Source organism: Spermophilus citellus (genome assembly GCF_964194105.1).
Source record: "Spermophilus citellus genome assembly, chromosome: 15".
Lineage (NCBI taxonomy): Eukaryota > Metazoa > Chordata > Mammalia > Rodentia > Sciuridae > Spermophilus > Spermophilus citellus.
Genome location: NC_138195.1, coordinates 84,188,816 through 84,211,318, shown reverse-complemented (window position 1 = coordinate 84,211,318; position 22,503 = coordinate 84,188,816). Strand labels below are relative to the sequence as shown.

The 22,503-nt window shown below is 45.1% G+C and overlaps 1 protein-coding gene across 1 annotated transcript; it reads right to left on the bottom strand.

Moving 5' to 3' along the window:
* Positions 1 to 326: 326 nt before the first annotated feature.
* Positions 327 to 14,825, bottom strand: PNLIPRP1 (pancreatic lipase related protein 1; the record flags this gene model as incomplete). The annotated part of the gene is made up of 12 exons (XM_081267793.1): positions 327 to 408; positions 3,210 to 3,377; positions 4,035 to 4,143; positions 5,976 to 6,105; positions 6,979 to 7,097; positions 8,489 to 8,608; positions 8,708 to 8,827; positions 10,175 to 10,283; positions 11,535 to 11,669; positions 13,509 to 13,634; positions 14,097 to 14,251; positions 14,777 to 14,825. The coding sequence occupies 12 exons, from the start codon at positions 14,823 to 14,825 to the stop codon at positions 327 to 329; spliced, it is 1,422 nt and encodes a 473-aa protein (XP_081123919.1).
* Positions 14,826 to 22,503: the final 7,678 nt, after the last annotated feature.

Below are 22,503 nucleotides of genomic sequence, written 5' to 3'. Positions count from 1 at the left end.
GCACGCTGTCTCTGGGCATATCCTTTGGCCTGTCTACAACCTACCTGTTGGCCTGGCCCAGCTGGGCTTGGACATGACACCCCATCACTGTCTGTGTGTGCTGCTAATCTCCATGCCCTCAGGGAAAGGAAGACAGTGAGCCTGGGGACCTAGAAGGTGGGGAAAATGGGGGTGTGGGATCCAAGTCAACGGCAAGAGACCCAGGTACGCAGAAGTGCTCATGAGATTTTTAAATGTTCAGATCCCAAAAGGTGACGGCTGACGTCTGAGACAGGCGCTGTGCACTGACAGAGGCAGCAGAGGGTTTTATTGGTGTTAACACGGGATTACAGTGTGTCTGGAGTTTCACAGGGCGTGAGAGTGAGCAGAACATCTTCTTTCACAGTTTCTTTGCTACAGAAGTTGTACCTGTGGAGAAAAATGAATGCTTGTTAAATGTTGGGGTGTCCTTGGGGAAGCCATGAGGACCTCAGTTGTTCATCAAAGGTTGCTGCTGGTTTACAGTTCAGATGCGAGGAGCCAGGCACGCGGGCTTCCAGTCTGAGAGGCCCACCAGGCCCAGGACCAGGCCTGCTGTCACCCTGGAATGTCCCTGAGGCTGGTCCTTCAGGTGTCAGGACTGTGGCTCCTGGAGGCGGTACCCCTCCCTTCTCTAAATCTCACAGGTCCGTCCTGGGCCTGGTTTCAAGGGGACACTTCACTCTAGGGACCCATCTGAAGGTGAGGGTGGATACCATACACTGCCATATTCTCATAGCTGTAACAACACTGAACAATCCCCGTGTGTGAGCTCCACCTTCACCACACGTTGAGGAGGTCTAAGCCTGAGTTCTGCTTTAGGGGAGAGGAAACTAAGGCACAGAGAGGTCTTAGTAAGAGGAAGAACCAAGAGACAAATATAGCCCACCTGATGCCACAGTCCTGACTTGCTACAGCAGGTCCCATGTCAAGCCTCCCTTGAACTTGGCCTGGCTTTCTCCTGTTTCCCACGCCCCTTCCACCTCCTATCGCAGATGCAGCTTGTTACTTGAAGCTGTCCTCCTTACAGAAGAGGCTCCCTCATGCAATTATTGAGAATCCCCTGACAATATCCCATGAAAATGAATGTGAAAGGCGTTCTGACGAACACCAACACAAGGCAGATATAAGTCACGTTATTCAAGGACTGAGGGCCTCCCTGTGGCCTCACCACCTCTGAGCTCTGAAGCTTTGTCCCACTTCCTCTCCTGTCCTCCTGACACTCTGCCATGTTCTCTTCTGGATTTGTTTTTCCTAGAAGCCTTAACCTGGCGTCCTGCACCTTGAGCCCTGTCATCAGGGCCTGGCCGCCTCCTGCCCTGTGCACACCTGTTCCTGCTCCTGGAACTTCCTCTCCCTGCCCTTCCCCTCCCTCCCCCTACATCTCCCCAGCCTTGTTGGGCCCCTCCTCACATACACTTCCTCCTTGGGAGGCCACTTCCACATGGGCCCCTCATGGTGAGTCATGTAACTTTTCACGTGCGCCGTAAGTCTGGCTTTTCTCCACAGCTGAACTGTGAACTCCTTGAGAGCTTGCTTAGGTCTTCAGCCCCTCCTACTTGCTTGGTGTAGGATAGGTACCTAGTGGGGTTGTTCACAGAGGCCCATTGACATGGATAAGGGGACTGGAGAAGCAAAGAAGGGGAGAACTACTTTTCTCTTTTGGTCTCCTGCCCCTGGAGGGAATTCTAGTCTTCAGGTTCCCGGGTAGCCCTGGAAACCCTTTCCAGGTGACTAAAGCATCTGAGGGGGAGCCAAATCTTGATTTTCTTTAACTTTGCAATTATTAGTGCTACTTAAGAAAACATTGCTGGCTATTTTCATAACGCCAAATAATCTGAATAACTTGACTAATTGAGATTCTTTTATTCCCTAAGGTAGTTGGTGAGGTTTGAAGCTGTTGCTGAACTTTCTATATTTTAAAAGCCTGGTATCTGACATCCGGCTTCTCCAAAGATTCTCTCTAGGTCCACTGCAGAGGATGGGCTCAGCTATGGGAGGGCTCAGGGAGCAGCCCATGGGTGCAGGGCTTCAGGGGTGAACTCAGCTACATCTGTTTCATCTATAGATAGTTCATAAGCCTTGGTATTTCCTTATCAACCTGGAAGCTTCCGGGCCCTGGTCTCATATTTCTTACCTGGGGGAAATTTCCTGAAAGTACCTCTCATTTTCAATATTCCAATTATGCCACCTTCTTCTGATGCTTTTAGCCACACTGTCACAGGATGCAGGCCATGGGACACATCCAACATGACCCTGGAACTGACTTTAGAGCTGTGTCCTCCAGTGGGACTGACAGGGGAGCCCTGGGCTGGGTCTGCTACCTGAACTGGGGGCCCCCCAAGAGCCAGGCCTGGCCACCTCCTTGCTGTGCTCCAGCTGAGAGGACTTCTGGTTCTGCTGGCTCTCCTGGGCCAGCCTCTCTGTCCTCCCACCTCGTGGAGACAGGAAGGACCTCAGAGGTCATCCATCTTGATGACACATGTGTCTACCCCAGGGCCAATCTGCCAATTCTCCCTTCCCACCTGGGGGAGTGACATTCCTAGGGCCCTGTCTTTGGTGGCCCCATCTAACTCCCCAGCTTCAAGATCACAATTGAGAACTCAGGTTCCCTTCCCACAAAGCCATACCAGGAATGTCCTGCTGGCCAGACTTGGGGTCAGCTTTTCTGTGTCCCTCTCAGAGGGACACCAACTGCTTTCTCTTTCTAGTCTAGGCCCTGTGCCCACCCAGGCACACAGCAAGGGGGCTCAGGTCAGATTCCACTCCTCAAGTCCTGCCATCTCAGTGCTCTCCTGTTGGAGCTCAAAACTTTCTATTATCTTTTCTTAAAACTGATTTCTTTTTCGTCTATCCTCTCCTCTTCAAAATGTAGCTGCTTGTCCGTTCACACTTAGGACCTTTTACCCCTTAGAAAAATTTCCTTGTTTAACTTTCTTATTTTTCCATGACGGCTGGATGCTGTCTGCCATATTGCCACAGGCAATCCCATGCCAAGAATCCCTGTGCTGTGCATCCAACAGAAATGCCTCCTGCTCTTGGCAGCTGTTGTTTGCTGGGGAGAAAGTGCTGCAGATGGGCAGATTTCCTTGGCCTTTCTGGCCAGACCACACCTGACTTTCTGGGGGTGAGTTTCCATCACAGACATGACCCTTGGCACACCCTGAGACACAGCCAGCAAAGGTACATACACTGTCTTCTCCTCTCCCTTTTGCACAGTGATCTTGGCTGCACCCACTCTGGGGAAGGTCGGGTTCACCACGTGGTTATTCCAAAGAAACTTGACTTTCTCAATCGTTCCGACATCGAGCTCTGCATCGAACTCCTTGGAGTGGGTAGAGCCTGGCATGATGATCCCCCTTGAGATGAGAAGTAGAAGCTATTCATGGAAGTGCACTGTAATGGCCAGGGACAGTCATGCTAAAGTCTTTTCTTTACCTCAGATTAATAACAGTCTTTGGGAATGAGACTGATCAAATTATGTTACCTGCGTGTACGAATATAGCATAATGCATCCCACAGTTATGTATAATCATAACGCACCAATAAAAATAAAAGTCTCCTTCCAAATTAGCTTACAAATAAAGGATGGAGAAATGCAAAACCTGACTATATGCCAGAAGCCCCAAACCACTACTTAAAGATTGTTTTTCATCTCAGGTTAATTTCTCTTCAAAAGTTTCCTATAGAAAATGATTTAATTTCTTCATATAATTTTTTTTCTAGAAGAATTATTTATATTGTAATAAATTAGCCACTTAATTTAACATTGTGTTATTATGCTAATCAGAGAACAGGATCTCTGGGGTAATTTAAATTTATTATTATTTTTTTTAAATTTGTCCCTATTGAGAGAGAACTAAATGCTGGGTTTAGAGAAAATAAAAATCATTAGCAGAAGACTGATATTAACTTCAGTACATAAAGTAAAACCCATCGATATAGAATGGGTGTTTGGGAGCAGGTGTGAAGGCCGTGTGTAGCACAGAATGAGATGAGGCATTAAGCATGATTACCTGAAGACGTCATACTGGCGAGTGTTTCCCTTATCTCCAAACAAAGCCACCTTGACCTCACCAGTGATTGTTCTTCCAGACAGTGTTACAGAAACCCCGTATCTCCAGCCTGCACAGAGCATGGGAGGGTTTGATTTTTTTCACTCAAAACAGGTGACCCAAATCCCAGATCCTGCCCTTTCATCCCACAGAGGCATGAAAGCATGAGCAATTCTACTTATTAGTGCACACTTCAAACTAGGCCTTAAAAGGAGTATGCATTCAGTAGTGGCCCCCTCCAGACCTGCTACACCCAGGAAGGTGGTCACTAGACACAGGTAGCTGCTTCATGAAAACTAAAATTAAAATTAAATTAAAATTTTAGTTCTCAGGCTCACTGGCTGCATCCTCAGGTACTAAGTTGCCAGGTGGGTGAATGGCTTCTGGATTCCACAGGGCAGAACATGTTCATCATCACAGAAAGCTCTGCGGGACAGCTCCACGCTAGAGTTGCAGGGCTGTGGGTCAAGGTGGGAAAGGAACTAGGGTCCAAGCCACATGTGGGAAGGTTGCTCAGGAGTGCAGACTGCAGAGCCCTTGAGGCCAGGTCTGTGTCTCATCTTTGTATTCTCCAGGCCCCAGGAAGCCTCCAGCACCGAGTAGGTGCACAGAGTACCATCCAAGGGCACATACACCTGCACACACACACACACACACACACACACACAGATTCATGTAAACTATACAGTTACACACACACACAAACACACACTACAAATATAAACATACACACACTCCATACACACAGTGATACACTATAAACACATCCCGACACGAACACACATATGTACATAAATACACAGATATATACCTTTGTCTAACTCCTCTGCATCTTTTATGTCCTCAGAGACATTGCCCCTGTCCTCCCCTCTGGTTAGGGCTAGCTCCCCTGCCCATAAGGCTACAGCAGCAACCCTCCAAGCCCAACACCACTGTAGGTGCTCAGTTTTCATCTTCTCTGATGAATTATAAATTTCGTGAGTGGAGTGTCCTGCTCATCCCCACATCCCCAGGGGTCTAGCGGCCCATATCTGTGGTCCATAAATAACTGTTGGTTAAGGAATAAGAGCAAGGTTCTCGAATGCTTACTTTGTTGTTAAAATATGAGCAAGTATTTTGTGCATCACTACACTGGTAGAAGGCTTGATTAGTCAGTGTCTTCTTACAAAATGATGACCATGTGCGTCTTGATACTTGAAGTAGTTACACATCTACTCATTTGTCAAAATGCATAGAACCTTGCACTAAAAGGATGAATTTTGCCTTAATATTATAAATACTATATTTACATAAAACACAATCTGTTTTTTTTTTTTTTTTGGCAACACCTTATGGAGCTGTCAAAGGGCAGGTTGTCAAAAAGTGGCACAAACGCACTTGACCTCTACCCTACATTCTAGTCCATTCAGCATGCTTTGGAAAGAAATCATCCTGGACCCCCAACCCCATTCCACTGGAGAAGCAGCCTCTGGGCATCAGGGCTGCATAGACAGATGGGGGAAGTCAGGGAGATTGCAGGTAGACTTCTTAAGGGGCCCATTCAATCTGGCAAAGAGCTACTACCAAATGAGTTTGCTGTTTAGATGTGTTTGACATGATCTTAAAAGGGAAAAGGAGGGTACACTGTGGGTGGAGTGGTGAAAATTCAGGGAGTTGGTCGCAAAGCCAGGCCAACTGCCTTAATCCCATCAATCATACTGTTGGCCACCACCCATTTCATGCCATAGCTGAGGCTCATATGGGATAGTTTGAATGGATGCATCTTTTTGAAGATGTTTAAGATGAGCCACACATATTTTAGGAGGTCTCTGACCTCCCGAGGAGTCTTCCTCTCCCATATGACTCCATTTGTAACAGAAACGACACTTTCTTTACCTGGGCAAATAGTCAAGGGCAACTTACGTGCAAAATTCTTGGCATCGCCTGTGTTCAGAAAGAATTTCTGCTGCTCTGCACTCGCCTTGCCAGCAAATTTATCAGCATAGTGACCCATCTGCGGGCACCCTTGATCTGGGCAGGGGAAGCACTTGTTCTATTGTGAGGAGACAGAATTCATCTTCTTAGGACCAGACCAGCTGGGAGAGTGATGCTCAATTTCCCTACAGCCCCCGGGTCCTCATTTGTAACAAAAAGGTGGGATGGAAGAGATGAGCTCTGAACTGCCTCCATCTCTGACTGGATTCCCAGCCCTGAGGCCCAGCACATTAGATTGATTTGGGGAGCTTTAAAAAGCACAGAGGCCTTGGGCCCAGGCTTAATCAGCCACTTTCTGTAGAGGAGCAGGCTGGTGAATGATTAGAAGCCGGTTTCCAGGACAAAAAGTCCTGATTGTAGCATTTACCAGTTTTGATGGTGTAAAAACTCTGGTCCTGGTCAATTTCAGCCTGCAGCCATGATGACACGGAGCTGGGGGGGATGCCCACAGTGGCCCTGGGGAGCCAGAATAGGCAGGCTCCAGGGGGTGTGTTCTTCCGTCTCTCCCTGTGGCCTCCTGGCACATGGCCCCCAGCACTGCCTTCCCTTCCTGTGGGTGGGTGGATGGCTCCTCTCCCAAGGTCCTCTATGCTTTCTCTGCCCTCCCTAGAAATGCGGCCCCTCTTTCTTCTAATCTCTGTCATCTCTCAAGTCAGAGCCAAAGTGGCCTCCTGCTGGAGCCTTTCTAGACTATGTGGACCAGGTCTGCTCTTCTCTGACCTCCCGAGGGGTCTTCCTCTCCCGTATGACTCATCTGCTCTAAGTCTTTGCCACTTCCTGCCTAGAGTCTTCTTCCCCCTCCTTCAGCCCACAGGATCATGAACTCGAGGGGAAATGCAAACATGCCACGAGAAGCACTGCAAACCCTCAACAAAGCAGGCCGCAGGCCCACCGTGGGCCAGTGCCCAGGTCACAGAGAACAGGAGCTTACAGACTCGAAGGCCTTGTAGGACATGCAAGGGTACGCAGTGAACCCATCAGGGCTGAGGATGCTGTCCAAGTAATACTTGTAGCTTCTTAGGTGATTGCAAGCCACAAAGTCCCGGGTTCCTGGGGAGGAAAAGGAGTGAGTCTGTACAGGTGGATGGGGGCGGGCTGTGACAGATTCTACGGTGCTCTTGACAAGTGGAATGGTTCCATAGTAGGGCCACAGTTTCAGAACTTCAGTTCCAATCCAGTCACACAATGGCAGTGGACATGTAGAGGGACGTGGGTGTCTGGGCAATGCTCTGATCACTTTAAAGGCACTGTCCGTGGAACCCCACCTTTCCTAGGAACGGCACCAATTGTCCCTGTTACAGAAATAGCTACAGGTGACAGCCTCTGATTCACAAGCTGCCAGGGTAAGTGAGAGAACTGTGATGAAACCCAAGCCCATCGGGTGCTTGAACCGTCCCTCTAACCTCTGTGCCATTCTGGGTCTCAGGATCAGGTTGGAAGTCTGCCAAGACACACCCAGATGTGATGTGACTTCCCAGAAGTGACAAAACCAGCACTTACACGAATAAAAGGGATGGTTGGGTGGCTTTGGGTGGCTTTATCTACGAGTAAGTACACACCATCTTACTCCCTGTGACTCATGCCAAGGGACACATGTCACAGCACACTTTCAAGACCTGGCATGGACTTGCTTGGCTATTACTGATAAAGAGTCTGGGCCACTCTTTTCCATGGAAACCCTCATGTGTCCTATCTTAATATACGCTTTGAAGTCATCCAAACCATTTTGAGCAAATTCAATAAAAATCTATACTCAATAGATTTGGTCAGACCATTAAAAGTTTTAACCGGTATAGTGACACTGGATGATGAGTTTGGATGAAAAGTGCACCTGGCCATTGTCCTTTGAACTCATTAGATAGAGGGTCAGAGCAGTATCTGAAAGATGCCCTTCATGCCAGGTGCTTAGTTAATGAGGAGAGATGGGTCTCCTCCAGCCTCCTTGCTGTGACTGCTTCAGTGACCTTCATGGTGCTAATGGCTTCGTCATAGAAGCCACTGGGAAGATTCTCCCATGGCTACTATATTGAGGTGAGATAAGTTTGAACCATATCACTAACTCCCAAGACAGAGCATGCAGGAAAATTCTCTTAGGTGTACAAAGGATGTTTACTGATGTAACATTTCCTTTTCATGCTCGGCAGCTCCCAGCAGATTCTTGGAGCTACAACTTTAACCAACAGTTTTGTAGTTCTTTGTTGCTTGTGCATTCAAGGACATCTATGACAACATTTTAAGGAAATAGAAAACAGTAGAGCTGAACTCTAACAAAGATATGCTCTATTCTTCAGAAATCAGGTCCAGAAGCAGGGGTTGTATATTCTTAAAGGAAGACGTGTTTTCATTGCTTATATTTTCAATGGCAGGTGCTGCTCACCCCAGGGAAGGAAGGGATGTCCTCCCTGACACTACCCCTACCTATGTCCCCTCCATGATGTTACCTGACCAGATGCCATCGAGGTCCACGATCTGTGACAAGGCATTCTTCTTGCACCCCGGCATGTTCTCTCCTCCATTGGGGAAGAAGTCAAGGTGACCCACCATTTGGTTTGTTCCAAAACCTGTGATGTTTGGAACAGCAACACCTCTTTGGTAAAGCGGGGCTTTTGTGGTTCAGACACAGTTGCACAGGATTGCAGCAGGAGCACTGCGGGACTCACCCAGGAATGGGATCAAGGGTGCTGCGTCTGTGTGAATCACATCCACAAAGACAGCATCCGAAGGGTCAAGTCGAACCTCCTCAGGAGTGCCCTCGAAACTTGCTTCCACAGGATCCAATCCTGAAAGAGATGGCAGCAGTGTAGAACAACAGTCCTGACTGTTGGCACCAGAAGGACAGAAGTATCCAGTTGCCTAGGCTATATGCTGCCCAACTCAAAGGGTGGCACAGTCTGAGGTGGTGCAGTGTTGTGGCTCTGAGTTCTGAATATGGAGACATAAAGTTCCAATGTCGCTCATTATAAGAGAATTCTGGTGGCTAGTACAGAGGCGTGCAGATGAGTAAAGAAATTTAGATTTTGTTTGAACAAGGATTCTAGAGCTAGGTTGCCGGGCTCCAAATTCCTATTTTGGGGGCAAGTTATATGACCATGAGCAGAATACCCAACCTTTTGTTGTGTAAGTTTGTCCATTTGATACAATGAAGGTAACACAGCATCTATTTGATATAGTTGTTATAGATTAAGTAAATTAATACATAGCATTTAGCACTGTGCCTGTTTGTAGTCATGGGTGTTTAATATTAGTTAATATTAATTTAATATTTATTTAGTATTGATTTAATTTAATAATTTAATATTAGTTAATATTAATATTTATTAATGCTAGCTGATATTAACATTAGTTATTATTATTTCCTTTTGACTGTATTTCCTTCTTGACAGGGATCCTGGATTTCTTAGTAGTTTTTTGAAATTTTGGTCAGAGCAGCTGAAAAGGTATATACATGAACATGGCCATCTACTCATAGAAAAGGGGATGTTTCTTATAAAGATAGGGCTTCCTGGGCCCATTGCTTTAGTTTTGAGAATTAAATAAGAAATGTCAAGCACAGTGTGCAGGATTGGGGAGAATCAGGCACTGAATTTGTGCTTTCCAAAATCACTATAATAGCACTAATATTATTATATTGTAGGAACATATTTTGTTGTGGCTATAATTCAAGGATTTTCCTAGGGTTTAAAGGATGCTTTGACAATGATGGTGACCGAGGATTTTTTATCAGCAGAGAAAGTGGAAAACAATTTTCAGGTTCTACTCTGTCCTAGACTTCCAAGAAGAGGGGAAAGGGGTGATAATGTGTTCCCTTTAAAATCATATTTTGCAAATACTCATACTAGCCTTATTATGTATTTTCCTGGGTGTCCAGTGCTGAACTTGGATGTACAGAGGAGGGGCCAGGATGGAGGTAGAAGAAGCAAAGGGGAACAGGACCACTACCATCCTTGCCACCAAGATGGCCCGTGAGCTTCTTGGGGACTTCCTAAAATGATCTGTGCAGGCTCCACCCAGCCCCGCCATGCTGTAGGGGACACCCTCCTTGTGGGTGGCTCTAAGATGGGTTGCAGATTGTGACCACATTCTGGGGCTACCAAGGACAAACCCTGGGGCCTCAATAGGGACCTTACCAGTAATCCTGCCCAGGCCTGGGGTCCTGCTCCCAGCTTCTCCCGCCACGTGAGCTCCCAGGCTGTGGCCGATGAGGTGGACTTGAGAAGGTGAGTAGCTGTAGTTCGTCTGGAGGGGGGGGGGGTTATTTTCAGGGTGTTTTTGTGCTCTGGTTTTGCTAACATGCCCATCTGATGGTGATACTACTCTGCTGGAATCCTGCCATGCCTTCCCCTGCCCTTGGGATTGAGCCCCATCTTATCATGAAGAGCCTCTGAGCTTTCCTGACTCATCAGCTACTTTTCTAGCCTCTTCTCTAACCAAACCCTTTGATGAGTTTTCAGGCCCTCAAATACATCCCACCCCCCACCTCTGGGCCTGGTTAGTCCCATTTTTTCCCATCCCCCTGCTCAGCCGCCCCAGCTAACATCAAATAGCCTTCAGCTCCCCACTTAGGAGTCTCAACACCCCCACACCACTCTGGCTTCCCTGTCTCATGGACTCCCAGAAGGCCCACGCTGTCCCCATCTCCAATAGCTCACACTACTGTCACTGCAAATCCTCCCTGCAAGCTCCTTGAGGGCCTGGGACCTCATCTGTCTTGATTACCTCCTTTCACGCTCCTGACACCATCCTCCAAAAATCATGAGTGCAACAAACAAAACCAATAAATCTCTAAGGTGTTTGCACAGGCTGGCCTCGAGCATATTCACCCGATGCCTTTCACTGATTGGTCTGCAATGCCTCTTGTACAAACACCACGGTTTTTGATTTCTGCAGGGGTGCAGAAATAGCTAGAACCAACTGGTTCTTGTGTAGACTTGTTAGCTATAAGACAGAAATGACGGGAATCTTGGCCTTGTGTAGAAAATATCATGAAGAATTACTGAATTAATTTAAAGAATGAAAGGCGTAAAAAATTAGCTACAATGAAAGACCAGGGTAGGAAGAAACAACTGGAATGATTATGGCAGAAGAAATTTCCCAGAATCAATAAGATCCACATTCGCAGGCCAACATGTTTGGAGCTTGCCAACTGCACACTTGGCGTTTGGCTCTGTTTGGTTTTCCCTGGTCACGCTATGTTTTCCCCCAAATAGAGCCTAACTGTGTCAAGGGTGGCCCCTGGTGCTGGTAGTCTGAACCCCAATGGAAACTCTTCTATTTATCTGCTCTATAATTTTTTGGGGGCAAACTAGCTAACCTTTCTAGGCCTCAGTTTCCTACTAAGTGTTAGCTGTTATTTTTTCTTTCCCTGGTGTGTCAATAGTCAGAGTTCCAAAAACAAGACCCTGAGACAAACACCACTTCTTTGTAGCTCCCAGCTGCTCCTTGGCTCAACAGAGACCAGCAGCCCTGCTTTCCCCGCTGCTGACTCACCGAGAGGATGCTGAGCATCTGGGCCACCTGGGCGCCCACCACACGTGCGTTGTTGGCAGCCTGTGTGTAGGTGGTTTGGGAGCCCTTCTTCCAGTCCACACAGATGCAGTTCACCTCCTCCACCTTGAACATGTTCTGGTGTTGGGGAGAGGCCAAGTGTTATCACGGGGACCCAGGAAATCCCTTCCACTGAGGCTCAGAAAGGGCCACTCTCTCTTCTCCTGCATGGGGCACTGCCATGAACTAGACTTTGTCAGAGATCCTACAGTCCAGCAGGGGCTGACCCCAGGGTGTACCTTAGGAGAAGGGCAAGTGGTTCCCTCTCTAGCTTGCAGGTTAATTAAAAGTTGGGCACTTTCTTGTTTCTTCAATCAAATTCAGGCAACATCTATCAGGTGGGATAAAACAATTGCATCCTTCAAAGAGTTCTGTTTTTTGAGGGATTGGGGTTATTGGAGATGTAACCCAGGGGCACTCAACACTTGAGCCACATCTCCAGCCCTTTTTATTTTTTTATTTTTGAGACTGGGTCTCCCTAAGTTGCTTAGGGCTTCACTGAGTTGCTAAAGTTGGTCTCAAACTTCCAATCCTCCTGCCTCAGCCTCCAAAATCACTGAGATTATAGGTGTGCACCACTGCACCGGCCGAAGTGTCCTGTTTTTAAAAAAAGAAAGTCTCAAGGACAGTCTCCAGTGGCTGGTGTCTAAATGACCTTATGGATTTGAGGGGTCCTCTCGCCTCTTGGTGACACCTCAGCCTACTGGACATCTCTTGAACGTTAAAGTGGGAGGGAGGCTTCCCTCTTTACAGTCAAGATGGCACAGAATTTCCTGGGGGAAAATACTTCAGACTTTAAAATAAAAAAATAAAGAAATTTGCTGGTTAAAAGAGATCAAAAAATTCTGAAAGAAAAGCTCCCTGAATGTCAAAGGAACTGATATATCCTCAAGAGTTCTGCCAGGCAGTCACATGATCAACTTAGAAATATAAATTTAAAATTCACATGGAACTGTTTCACACATATGTTACAAACATGTGTGATCACATATGCAGAGACATGCCGAGATTTCTTTTCCTTTTTCCTTTTTCTCGGGACTTTTACTTGTAAAGTGACCCTGAGGAATCTTTTAAAAACCTGGAAAATTGGGGGTATAAATCACGTTGAGAAGATGCTGATTAATGACAGGAAAGTTGCCAAGAGTTAAAAGCTCGGTAAACCAAGGCCAAATGCACAGTGAGTAATTTGGGGGTTTGTGATTTTCCTGTTGACACTATCAGTTGATGTTGTTATTAATGTACGTGTGGAAGGCAGACTCCTGAGATAAATTCTTAGGTGACAGAAAACTAGATTGAATCTCAAAGTACACATGAAAAGAAATAAGGGTGATATATATATATATATTGTGTGTGTGCGCGCCTATGTCCAGGTGTGCACAGATGTCCAGGTGTGCGTTTGTGTCTGTGCATGTGCACGTGTGTGTGGAACCTGTCTGATTCTCCTGGTGCTGTCCTTCTGACCAGCAGATGTTATCTCACATGTAATTGTGGCTGTCTCTGTTCTGCCTTTTTGGTAGATCTTAGGTCTCCGTATCTCAAGTAGATAGTTCCAGCAACACATCTCTGACTCCAGGAGATGTGGGCAAGATTTGAAAGGAAAGAACCTAATCCCCTCACTTGCAGAATACATAAATACACTCACTAAACATGAAAACAGAAAACACTGAGCCTTGCTTAACCAGAAACGAGAGAGTGGGTCTATTTGTTCACATGGCAAATGCTACTGCTTCCAGCTGCAGAAATAGTCTGGAAACACTGGAATTTGAAGTTTGTGAAGAGAAGCATTTTGAGTGCACAAAGAGAACAGATACCTGTGGGCTTCCTGTTATCAGAATCATCTATTGCGATTGGGTAAAATGAGTCGGAGAGTCGGTGAGTGGAAAGCGGCAGCCGGCGGGGGCCAGAGCCAGCTCCTACCTTGCACATGTCTCCCACCCAGCTCTCATCGCCCTTGTCTATGAAGCCATGGATGATGAACCGGGTCTTCCTGTCCGTTTGAAAATTAGATGCCTCGATGGTCGATGGATCAGAGAGCTGCAGCATCTGTGACAGATGCAGAGTGCTTCATGGCTCTGTGATCCGGCCCTCAGCCCATCCCCCACCTCCCCACCTCCGCAAGTTTTGATGCTCCTGCCTTTCACAGCTAGAACAGAGCTACCTCTTCCATGAACCTCTTTCCCCCAAGTCCTTCTCCCTGGCCTCCATGGGATCTGGGTTGTGGCTGCAGGCTTACTTTCCCATGGGTCAGGCTGGATGACAGTAAGCCCTTTGCTTAGCCCGGAACCACATAATTAGCTAGAGAATCTGCACGTATGAACCAGTCTCTCACTCAAGCCACCATCTACTGCTGGCTTGCTCTGAGTCACCAGGTCCAGGAGGGAGAAACTTGAGGGCTGGGAGGGGGTAGGGTAGAGGGAACAGACCCAGAGATAAGGAACTCCTGATCTATGGGGTGGGACAGCCCCTCACTCAGTCCTAGGGATGCCAAGTGGACCAAGGTCTCACCTGAAAGTTGTCTGGGTTCTCATTGGTGTAGAGCAGGAAATGGGTGTTGATCTTCTCAGGGCTCCAGGGGAGAATTTTCAGGGGTCTGATTGCAGTTCCAGCCCAAGGCTCAGAATCAGAAAAGCACCCAATGTCCTTATAGCAAACTTCTTTTCCTAAAGAGAAAAGGCCAGGGTCCAGGTGTCCCTCTTCTGCTCAGGGCAGACTGCAGACAATAATGCACCACCTCTACCTCTCTTCTTGCCCCTCGTGCTCACCAACTGGCCTGGCCCAGTCCCCATGAATTCTACAGGGACACCAATGGAGCCTTCATTTACAATTGCCATCTCAAACTTGGGATTTCTAAGTCTCCTCCCAAACTCTTCTGATATATTATTCAACTAATGTGATAATAGGCACTAATAAGTCAGTAGGTTAACCCAGGCAGGTGTTTAATGCTTTTCCTAGAAAATTCCGGCCACAGTACCTTGGGCATGAAGGCAGGGCAGAGGGCATGCTCTGAAGCAGATCCCCCTCACACTGCCCAGTCCACCCTACTGGGCAGTGTCGCCCCACTTGCCTCTTCCTGGAACCTGCAGCAACCTACAGTCTCTGAATCCCACCAGGGCTAGAGCTTCCTTGTCCAGTGCTGAGAGCTCAGGCTTGTGCTCCTCCCACAGGGGAGGGGAGGTATTTCTTACCTCTGGCTGCTCCCAGCAGGAAAAGTGTGACTGTCCAGAAGATCATCATCTGCAATAAATTCAACCACACTCAGGATCAGGGCAGTGAACAAAGACTCTCCACTCCTCAGCTGATGAGGGACCCCAATGCAGAGGTGGCTTACCTTGTCTGAGAATCCAGGCACTCCCTTCCCCTGGGTTCCCTGGGATGTCTTTTATACTCCAGCCTTATCATTTGGACAAGAAACAGGAGTGATGATAGCACATGCCGTGTGTACTTAATATTTATATCTGTTCAAATACACAAAACGAGATTAGTAATGGCGGCCAGTCTTCCCACAAGTCTGAGAAGATGGAAGAATACTTGATGAAAGGGGGAGGAAAGTCACCAACTTTGTGCCTCTGCAGCTCTGCAAGGACCTGTGCATCCCGAATTTCCTGTTTTTCTATTTTCTATTTCATCACCAAGTCGTTTACAAGCAGCAAACCCTAAAAACCCAGGGTGGTCGGTCTCCACCAGAATGGAAGGAAATGCCCCCACATAGCTGAAAGCAAAGTGTCTAAGAAAATCCCCCCCCCCCCGCCCCACCTGCCTTCTTTCTCTCTCTCTCTCTGGCAGACTGGCAACACCTGGGCACATACTCTGGAGACAGATTTGTCAGCCCTCACAATGGCCCCACAGTCTCCCCACTACTACCGATTAACTATCACTAGGCAAGGAAACAATCTGATTCATAATGGTTAAAAAGAACAGCAATCATGGTACTGTCTCATTATAATTTGAATAGTTGGGTTCAGGAGCCCCCCAAAGCCAACACCAGCAGTCCAATGTCACATCTGTTGCATTTTCCCAGGTCCTATAGACTGAACACCTGAAGGAAAGTCGCAGCCCCTGTGAGGCCATCATGCTTCACCCACAGATAGATCTGCCCATCTGTGTGCAGCCTGGCCAGTTCACACACAAGAAAGATAAGCCTCCACAGGGCAAACACTGTGGGTACCCTCCTCACCCCCAAGTTAAATATGCCTCAATGTCAAATGTCGCACTTCTGAATAACTTGAACACTGGGGGGGGGCAGGCCTAAGGGCCTTTCTGTTAAGAAAATGAAAAGAACTTTCCCCAGAGTAATGAAGAGCAGAGCAGCCACAGTCCCTAAGGCTCACCAAATACAGCCAGAGTTCCATACCCTTTAGTTGCATTACCTAATTTAAGTGCAAGAGCAGCCACACCGGGTGAGTACTGGTCTCCCTTTACAGATGTGGAAATGGAGACCCCCAAAAAGAGAGAAATAAATTGCCTACAAAGTCATACAGGCAATGGGCGAAGAGGTGGGATTTGGATCCAGGCTGCACAGAGTGAAATAAAGAGTTCTTGAGTATTGAACAACTTGTTATGCTGAGCAAGTCATCAACAAGATCTGTTGAGCCTCAATCACATAGAGGAAGGGAGGTGCTTATGGAGAATAAGTCACAGTAGAAAATAGACTTCCCAGAAGGCTCACTCATACGTTGCTGGTGGGGCTGCAAATTGGTGCAGCCAATATGGAAAGCAGTATGGATATTTCTTGGAAAATTGGGAACGGAACTACCATTTGACCCAGCTATCTCATTCCTTGGTCTATTCCCAAAGGACTTAAAAACAGCATACCACAGGGACACAGCCACATTAATGTTTATAACAGCTCAATTCACAATAGCTAAACTGTGTAACCAACATAGATGCCCTTCAATAGATGAATGGATTAAAAAAATGTGGCATATATACACAATGGAATATTACTCAGCCATAAAAGAGAATAAAATCATGGCATTTGCAGGTAAATGCATGGAGTTAGAGAAGATAATGCTAAGTGAAGTTAGCCAATCCCAAAAAACCAAATGCCAGATGTTTTCTCTGATATAAGGAGGCTGATTCATAGTGGGGTAGGGAAGGGGAGCATGGGAGGAATTGATGAACTCTAGATAGAGCAGAGGGGTGGGAAGGGGAAGGAGGAGCTTGGTGTTAGAAATGATGGTGGAATGTGATGATCATTATTATCCAAAGTACAAGTATGAAAACACAAATTGGTGTGAATATACTTTGTATACAACCAGAGATATGACAAATTGTGCTTTGTATGTGTAATAAAAATTGTAATGCTGAAAAACATTATACCAACCATGAAAAAAAAAAGAATATAGACTTCTCCTAAACTCAGCCAGGACTGCACCATCTGGTTGACCAGTCTAGTGATGTGTTGAAGCTTTGGAAGTCAGCTCCTATAGTCTGGGAATATGCTAGAGAATTGTAGATTGTGGTGAAGTCAAAGGCATTTAGGTTTTCCTTTGGCATAGCCTGCTTGACACTAGAAGAGACTTGTGGGAGCGTAGTGGTGGATCAACAAGGAGGTTGGTTGGCTGGAGATGTCTGAGGTCCATCTGGTTCTTGGATATCTTTTCTACTGTTTTTCTTTTCACTCTTTATAAGTGGTCATGCTGACATCCAACCAAGGGACCAAGTCCTTCCCACCTTGGGGCTTCTGCATTTACAGCCTAAAACTCTGAACTCTAGACCTTCACTGGGTTGGCTCTTTTCTGTCATTCAAAAATTAATTTACAAGTCATCTCATCAACGAGGTCTTTACTTTTCATTGCTAAGGCCCTTCCACTGTAGCCACTGGCTGGTCCCAGTCCCCTGTCCACAGTACCTTGTTTCCTTCAGATCAATTGACCCAAATTATCATGATCTTCCTTATTTATCAGCCTAGTTATTAGCAGTTGTGTTTTTCCCATTTAGAATGTACTGCCAAGAGGACAGAGACTTCACCTGTTTGGGCCACTGCTCTACTCCCAACTTTTAGAACCCAACATTAAAATGGTTGTGAATTAATGAAAAGGGTAATTTACAAATGAGCACTCTATAGGCTTTATTTCCCTTTATCCTCAGAGTAGATTTGAGGGCTGGGAAATGTGAGGAGGCACCGTTCCCCCTGCTGTATTTTTATTGGTGCTTTATAATGGTAGGACTCATTGTTACTTATTTACTCTCTCCTTTCTCTCCTCCTTTTCGGTCTCTTTCCTCTACTGGCTTCCCATCAATTTTTATGAGATCCACCCCCTAACCTTTCCTTTCCCCTTTCCTCCCTAGTTCCCACATATGAGAGAAAACATACAACTTGGAACATGGAACCAACTATATTTTGGTTTTGCTTTGAATTTTTTATTTTTATTTTTAACTTTAAAAATTTTTACTTTCTATATTTTTTCTCTCACTTATCTGTTTCCCTTTTTCTCTTTTCTTCTGTTAATGGCCAATCCCTATTATTCTCTCTTTCACTCCTCCTTTAATTTTTTACTGCTATTTTTTCTCCCCTTCCTCCATAATCTTCACACTCTACAACACTTCTGTTCTCTCCCTGCTCACCATTCAAAACTACAAACCCTTTTGCAAACTTACTATTATGACTGTGGGTGATAACTAATCACATCATTTCTGTTTATTGTGACAACTAATATTGTAGATGTCATAGCAGGAACTATTTGGTTTAATGCTGTATATTGTTTGCATTGGTGGTTGTTATTCTTTTTTTTATAATTCTTTTCTTTTTCTTTTTCTTTTTTTATTGGTTGTTCACAACATTACAAAGCTCTTGACATATCATATTTCATACATTAGATTGAAGTGGGTTATGAACTCCCAATTTTACCCCAAATGCAGATTGCAGAATCACGTCGGTTACACATCCACAATTTTACATAATGCCCTATTAGTGACAGTTGTATTCTGCTACCTTTCCTATCCCCTACTATCCCCCCTCCCCTCCCCTCCCATCTTCTCTCTCTACCCCATCTACTGTAATTCATTTCTCTCCTTGTTTATTTTCCCATTCCCCTCACAACCTCTTATATGTAATTTTGTATAGCAATGAGGGTCTCCCTTCATTTCCATGAAATTTCCCTTTTCTCTCCCTTTCCCTTTCATCTCATGTCTCTGTTTAATGTTAATCTTTTCTTCCTGCTCTTCCTGCTCTGTTCATAGTTGCTCTCATTATATCAAAGAAGACATTTGGTATTTGTTTTTTAGGGATTGGCTAGCTTCACTAAGCATAATCTGCTCTAGTGCCATCCATTTCCCGGCAAATTCTATGATTTTGTCATTTTTTATTGCTGCATAGTACTCCATTATGTATAGATGCCACATTTTTTAATCCATTCATCTATTGAAGGGCATCTGGGTTGGTTCCACAGTCTAGCTATTGTGAATTGTGCTGCTATGAACATCGATGTGGCAGTATCCCTGTAGCATGCTCTTTTAAGGTCTTCAGGGAATAGTCCGAGAAGGGCAATAGCAGGGTCAAATGGTGGTTCCATTCCCAGCTTTCCCAGGAATCTCCAAACTGCTTTCCAAATTGGCCTCACCAATTTGCAGTCCCACCAGCAATGTACAAGTGTACCCTTTTCTCCACATCCTCGCCAGCACTTGTTGTTGTTTGACTTCATAGTGGCTGCCAATCTTACTGGAGTGAGATGGTATCTTAGGGTGGTTTTGATTTGCATTTCTCTGACTGCTAGAGATGGTGAGCATTTTTTCATGTACTTGTTGATTGATTGTATGTCCTCCTCTGAGAAGTGTCTGTTCAGGTCCTTGGCCCATTTGTCGATTGGGTTATTTGTTATCTTATTGTCTAATTTTTTGAGTTCTTTGTATACTCTGGATATTAGGGCTCTATCTGAAGTGTGAGGAGTAAAAATTTGTTCCCAGGATGTAGGCTCCCTATTTACCTCTCTTATTGTTTCTCTTGCTGAGAAAAAACTTTTCAGTTTAAGTAAGTCCCATTTGTTGATTCTAGTTGTTAACTCTTGTGCTATGGGTGTCCTATTAAGGAATTTGGAGCCTGACCCCACAATACATAGATCTGAGCCAACTTTTTCTTCTATCAGACGCAGAGTCTCTGATTTGATATCAAGTTCCTTGATCCATTTTGAGTTAACTTTTGTGCATGGCGAGAGAAAGGGATTCAGTTTCATTTTGTTGCATATGGATTTCCAGTTTTCCCAACACCATTTGTTGAAGATGCTATCCTTCCTCCATTGCTCCTGGGAGCCCTGTTTTCATGAACGACTGGGCACACTCTCCCAGTTTGCTATTCCCTCAGACCCTAAGTTTGTAGAGCTTGGGGCTGAGAATCCTCAGCGAATTTTACTTGCCCTCAGGTAGCCACGCCCCCGGTAGCTGGTGCAAGAGACCTCAGCTGTCAGCACTGGTGGGAGCGGTAGCCAGGAGTTTCGCGCTGCGGGTCCCCCGCCACGTCTGATTCCCTGGGTCTGGCTATCGTAATCACGGGAGAGCTGGGAGGGGCCCTTAAGGTTTCCCCAATATGTGGAGAGGAAAGGCTAGGGGATCACACACCTGTAGCCGCAGGTTTCAATGAAGTTATCTCCTCCGCCGCAGTCTGATGACGTCAGTTCTCTGCCATGGTGGTGTCTCTTACAAATGGCAACAGTTCGTTTCCCTTTGCCGGGCGACCAATGCAACGGGTGGGTCCTTACTGTCTCTCCCAAGACCCGTTTCAAACCTGTGGCCACTACCTATGAAGGCTCGGTTGGCATTTACCTCCGTAGGATGAGAAGGGCCGACCAGTTGTTTCAGCCGGATGGATTAGTGCTGAGTCACAGCTGTTTGTCTGCAGGAAGCAGGTGAACGGGAGCTTGAATTCAGCCGATCCGGGCTCAGTGTGTGTTCTGAGAGGCCCAGACTGTTCGCCCCAGATCCACGTCAGCTCAGCATTGCCTAGTGATCCTTTTTCTTTGGGGTTGCTTGAGGGCTCCTCTGACCTTAAGGGGTCCGCAGGAAGAGAGAGAGCGGTTGTTGTTATTCTTTGTCTCCTCCTAAATGGTGAGGTTCTGGAAACCTTAAGGGACACTATACTTACACAGGGTAGAAACTCTACTGCCTCAGATCCACACAAACAACATGAAAAAGCAAGGGAACAAATCACTCACCCAGAACTAAGATACTTCAATAACAGTATCCTCCAACACCACAGTGAAAGAAATGTTTGAGAAGGAGTTTGCAATGTTCATAGTTAAACTGATCTGTGAGGTAAAGGATGATGTAAGGAGTGAAATCAGAGAGAAAACAAAGAAAATGTAAGATCATTTCAATAAAGAGAGATTCTGAAAAGAAAATCAAACATAAAACCTTGAAATGAAAGAATCAATAAACCTAATTAAAAATTCAATGGAAAAATATCACCAGTAGACCAGAGTACTTGGAAGACAGAGTTTCAGGCAATGAAGACAAAATATATAATCTTGAAAATAAAGCTGGCCATGAATAAAAGATTTTAAAAGACTATGAACAGATCTTCCAAGAAATATGGGGTAACACGAAAAGAACAATTGAAGATTTAACAGGAAAGATGAAGGCTAAGAGATACAAAACAAAGGAATGCACAATGAAATAATATTATAAAATTTCTCAAATTTTAAGAATGAAATGTAAAATCAGATACAGGAGGCTTACAGTACCCTAGATATACAAAATTATAACAGACCCACAACAAGGCACATTATTATGAAAATATCTTACATACAGAATAGACAGTGTCCATCGATATATTGCCAAAGAAAAATGACAGGTCACATTTAGCAGGAAACCAATCCAGATTACAGTTGATTTCTTAACCCAGATCCTCAAAGCTAGGAAATCTTGGAATAATATATGCCTAGCTCTAAAAGAAAATGGATGCCAATCAAGAATACTACACCCAGCAAAATTAAGCTTCAGAATTGACAAAATAAAAAACTTTCATGATAAACAAAAGAATTCACAACCAGAAAGATTACACTACAAAACATACTCAAATATTCCATGAAGAAGACATGAAAATAAAACTGAGTGAGGGGAATGAAGGGAAGGGAGGTGGGATATAAATAGGAAAGGCAATAGAATGAATCGGACAGACATTACTTTCCTATGATGTTCATGTATGAATACACAGCCAGTGTAACTCCCTATCATGTTCTACCATAAGAATGGGATCCTAATTAGAATAAGTTATACTCCATGTATGTATAATATTTCAAAATATATTATCTGCCATGTATCTGTAAAATAAATAAATAAATGGAAAAAGACAAAAAAATTATTCATTTGAAAAAAATGACTTTCAAAAAAATTCATTATGATGAAAATTGTCCAAAAATTATAATCAAAGAAAGATGCTTCAAAGAAAATTTTATTTACTTGGGAATAACAGAACTTTGAAAGAGGAAGACACAAGCTATAAAGTTATGTGTTATCCAGGAGGATGAACCTGGGGGAAGTTCTTAAAGGCAAAATGAGGAGATATTTTGAAACAATAATCATTGGCTGCAAGAGTGGCATATGTCCCAGACAAAGCAGACAGGTGGTGGGCAGACGTCCTCACGTGTGAGGTAGCATAGTTGTGATTGTGGCAGAGCCTCTTGTGAACAGTTCTAGTTATCAGCATGCATGCACGAGACTCCGCTGTTATAGCCTGCTGGCTTCATCTATTTATTTGGTGGTTATAGCTGAATAAAAGTGACTCTGTTTTGATTCCAACAACTTTCATAAAATGAAAATTCTTCATAATAAATGTATTTTAAATTGGATTATTTTAAAATAACTTTGCTTCATCACTTGAATCAATTTGCAAGTAACACTTTTATTCATTGATTTTATTGATCATCATTATTATTAGTGCTGCAGAATATTTACATGAGGTACTCATGGCTACTAGTAA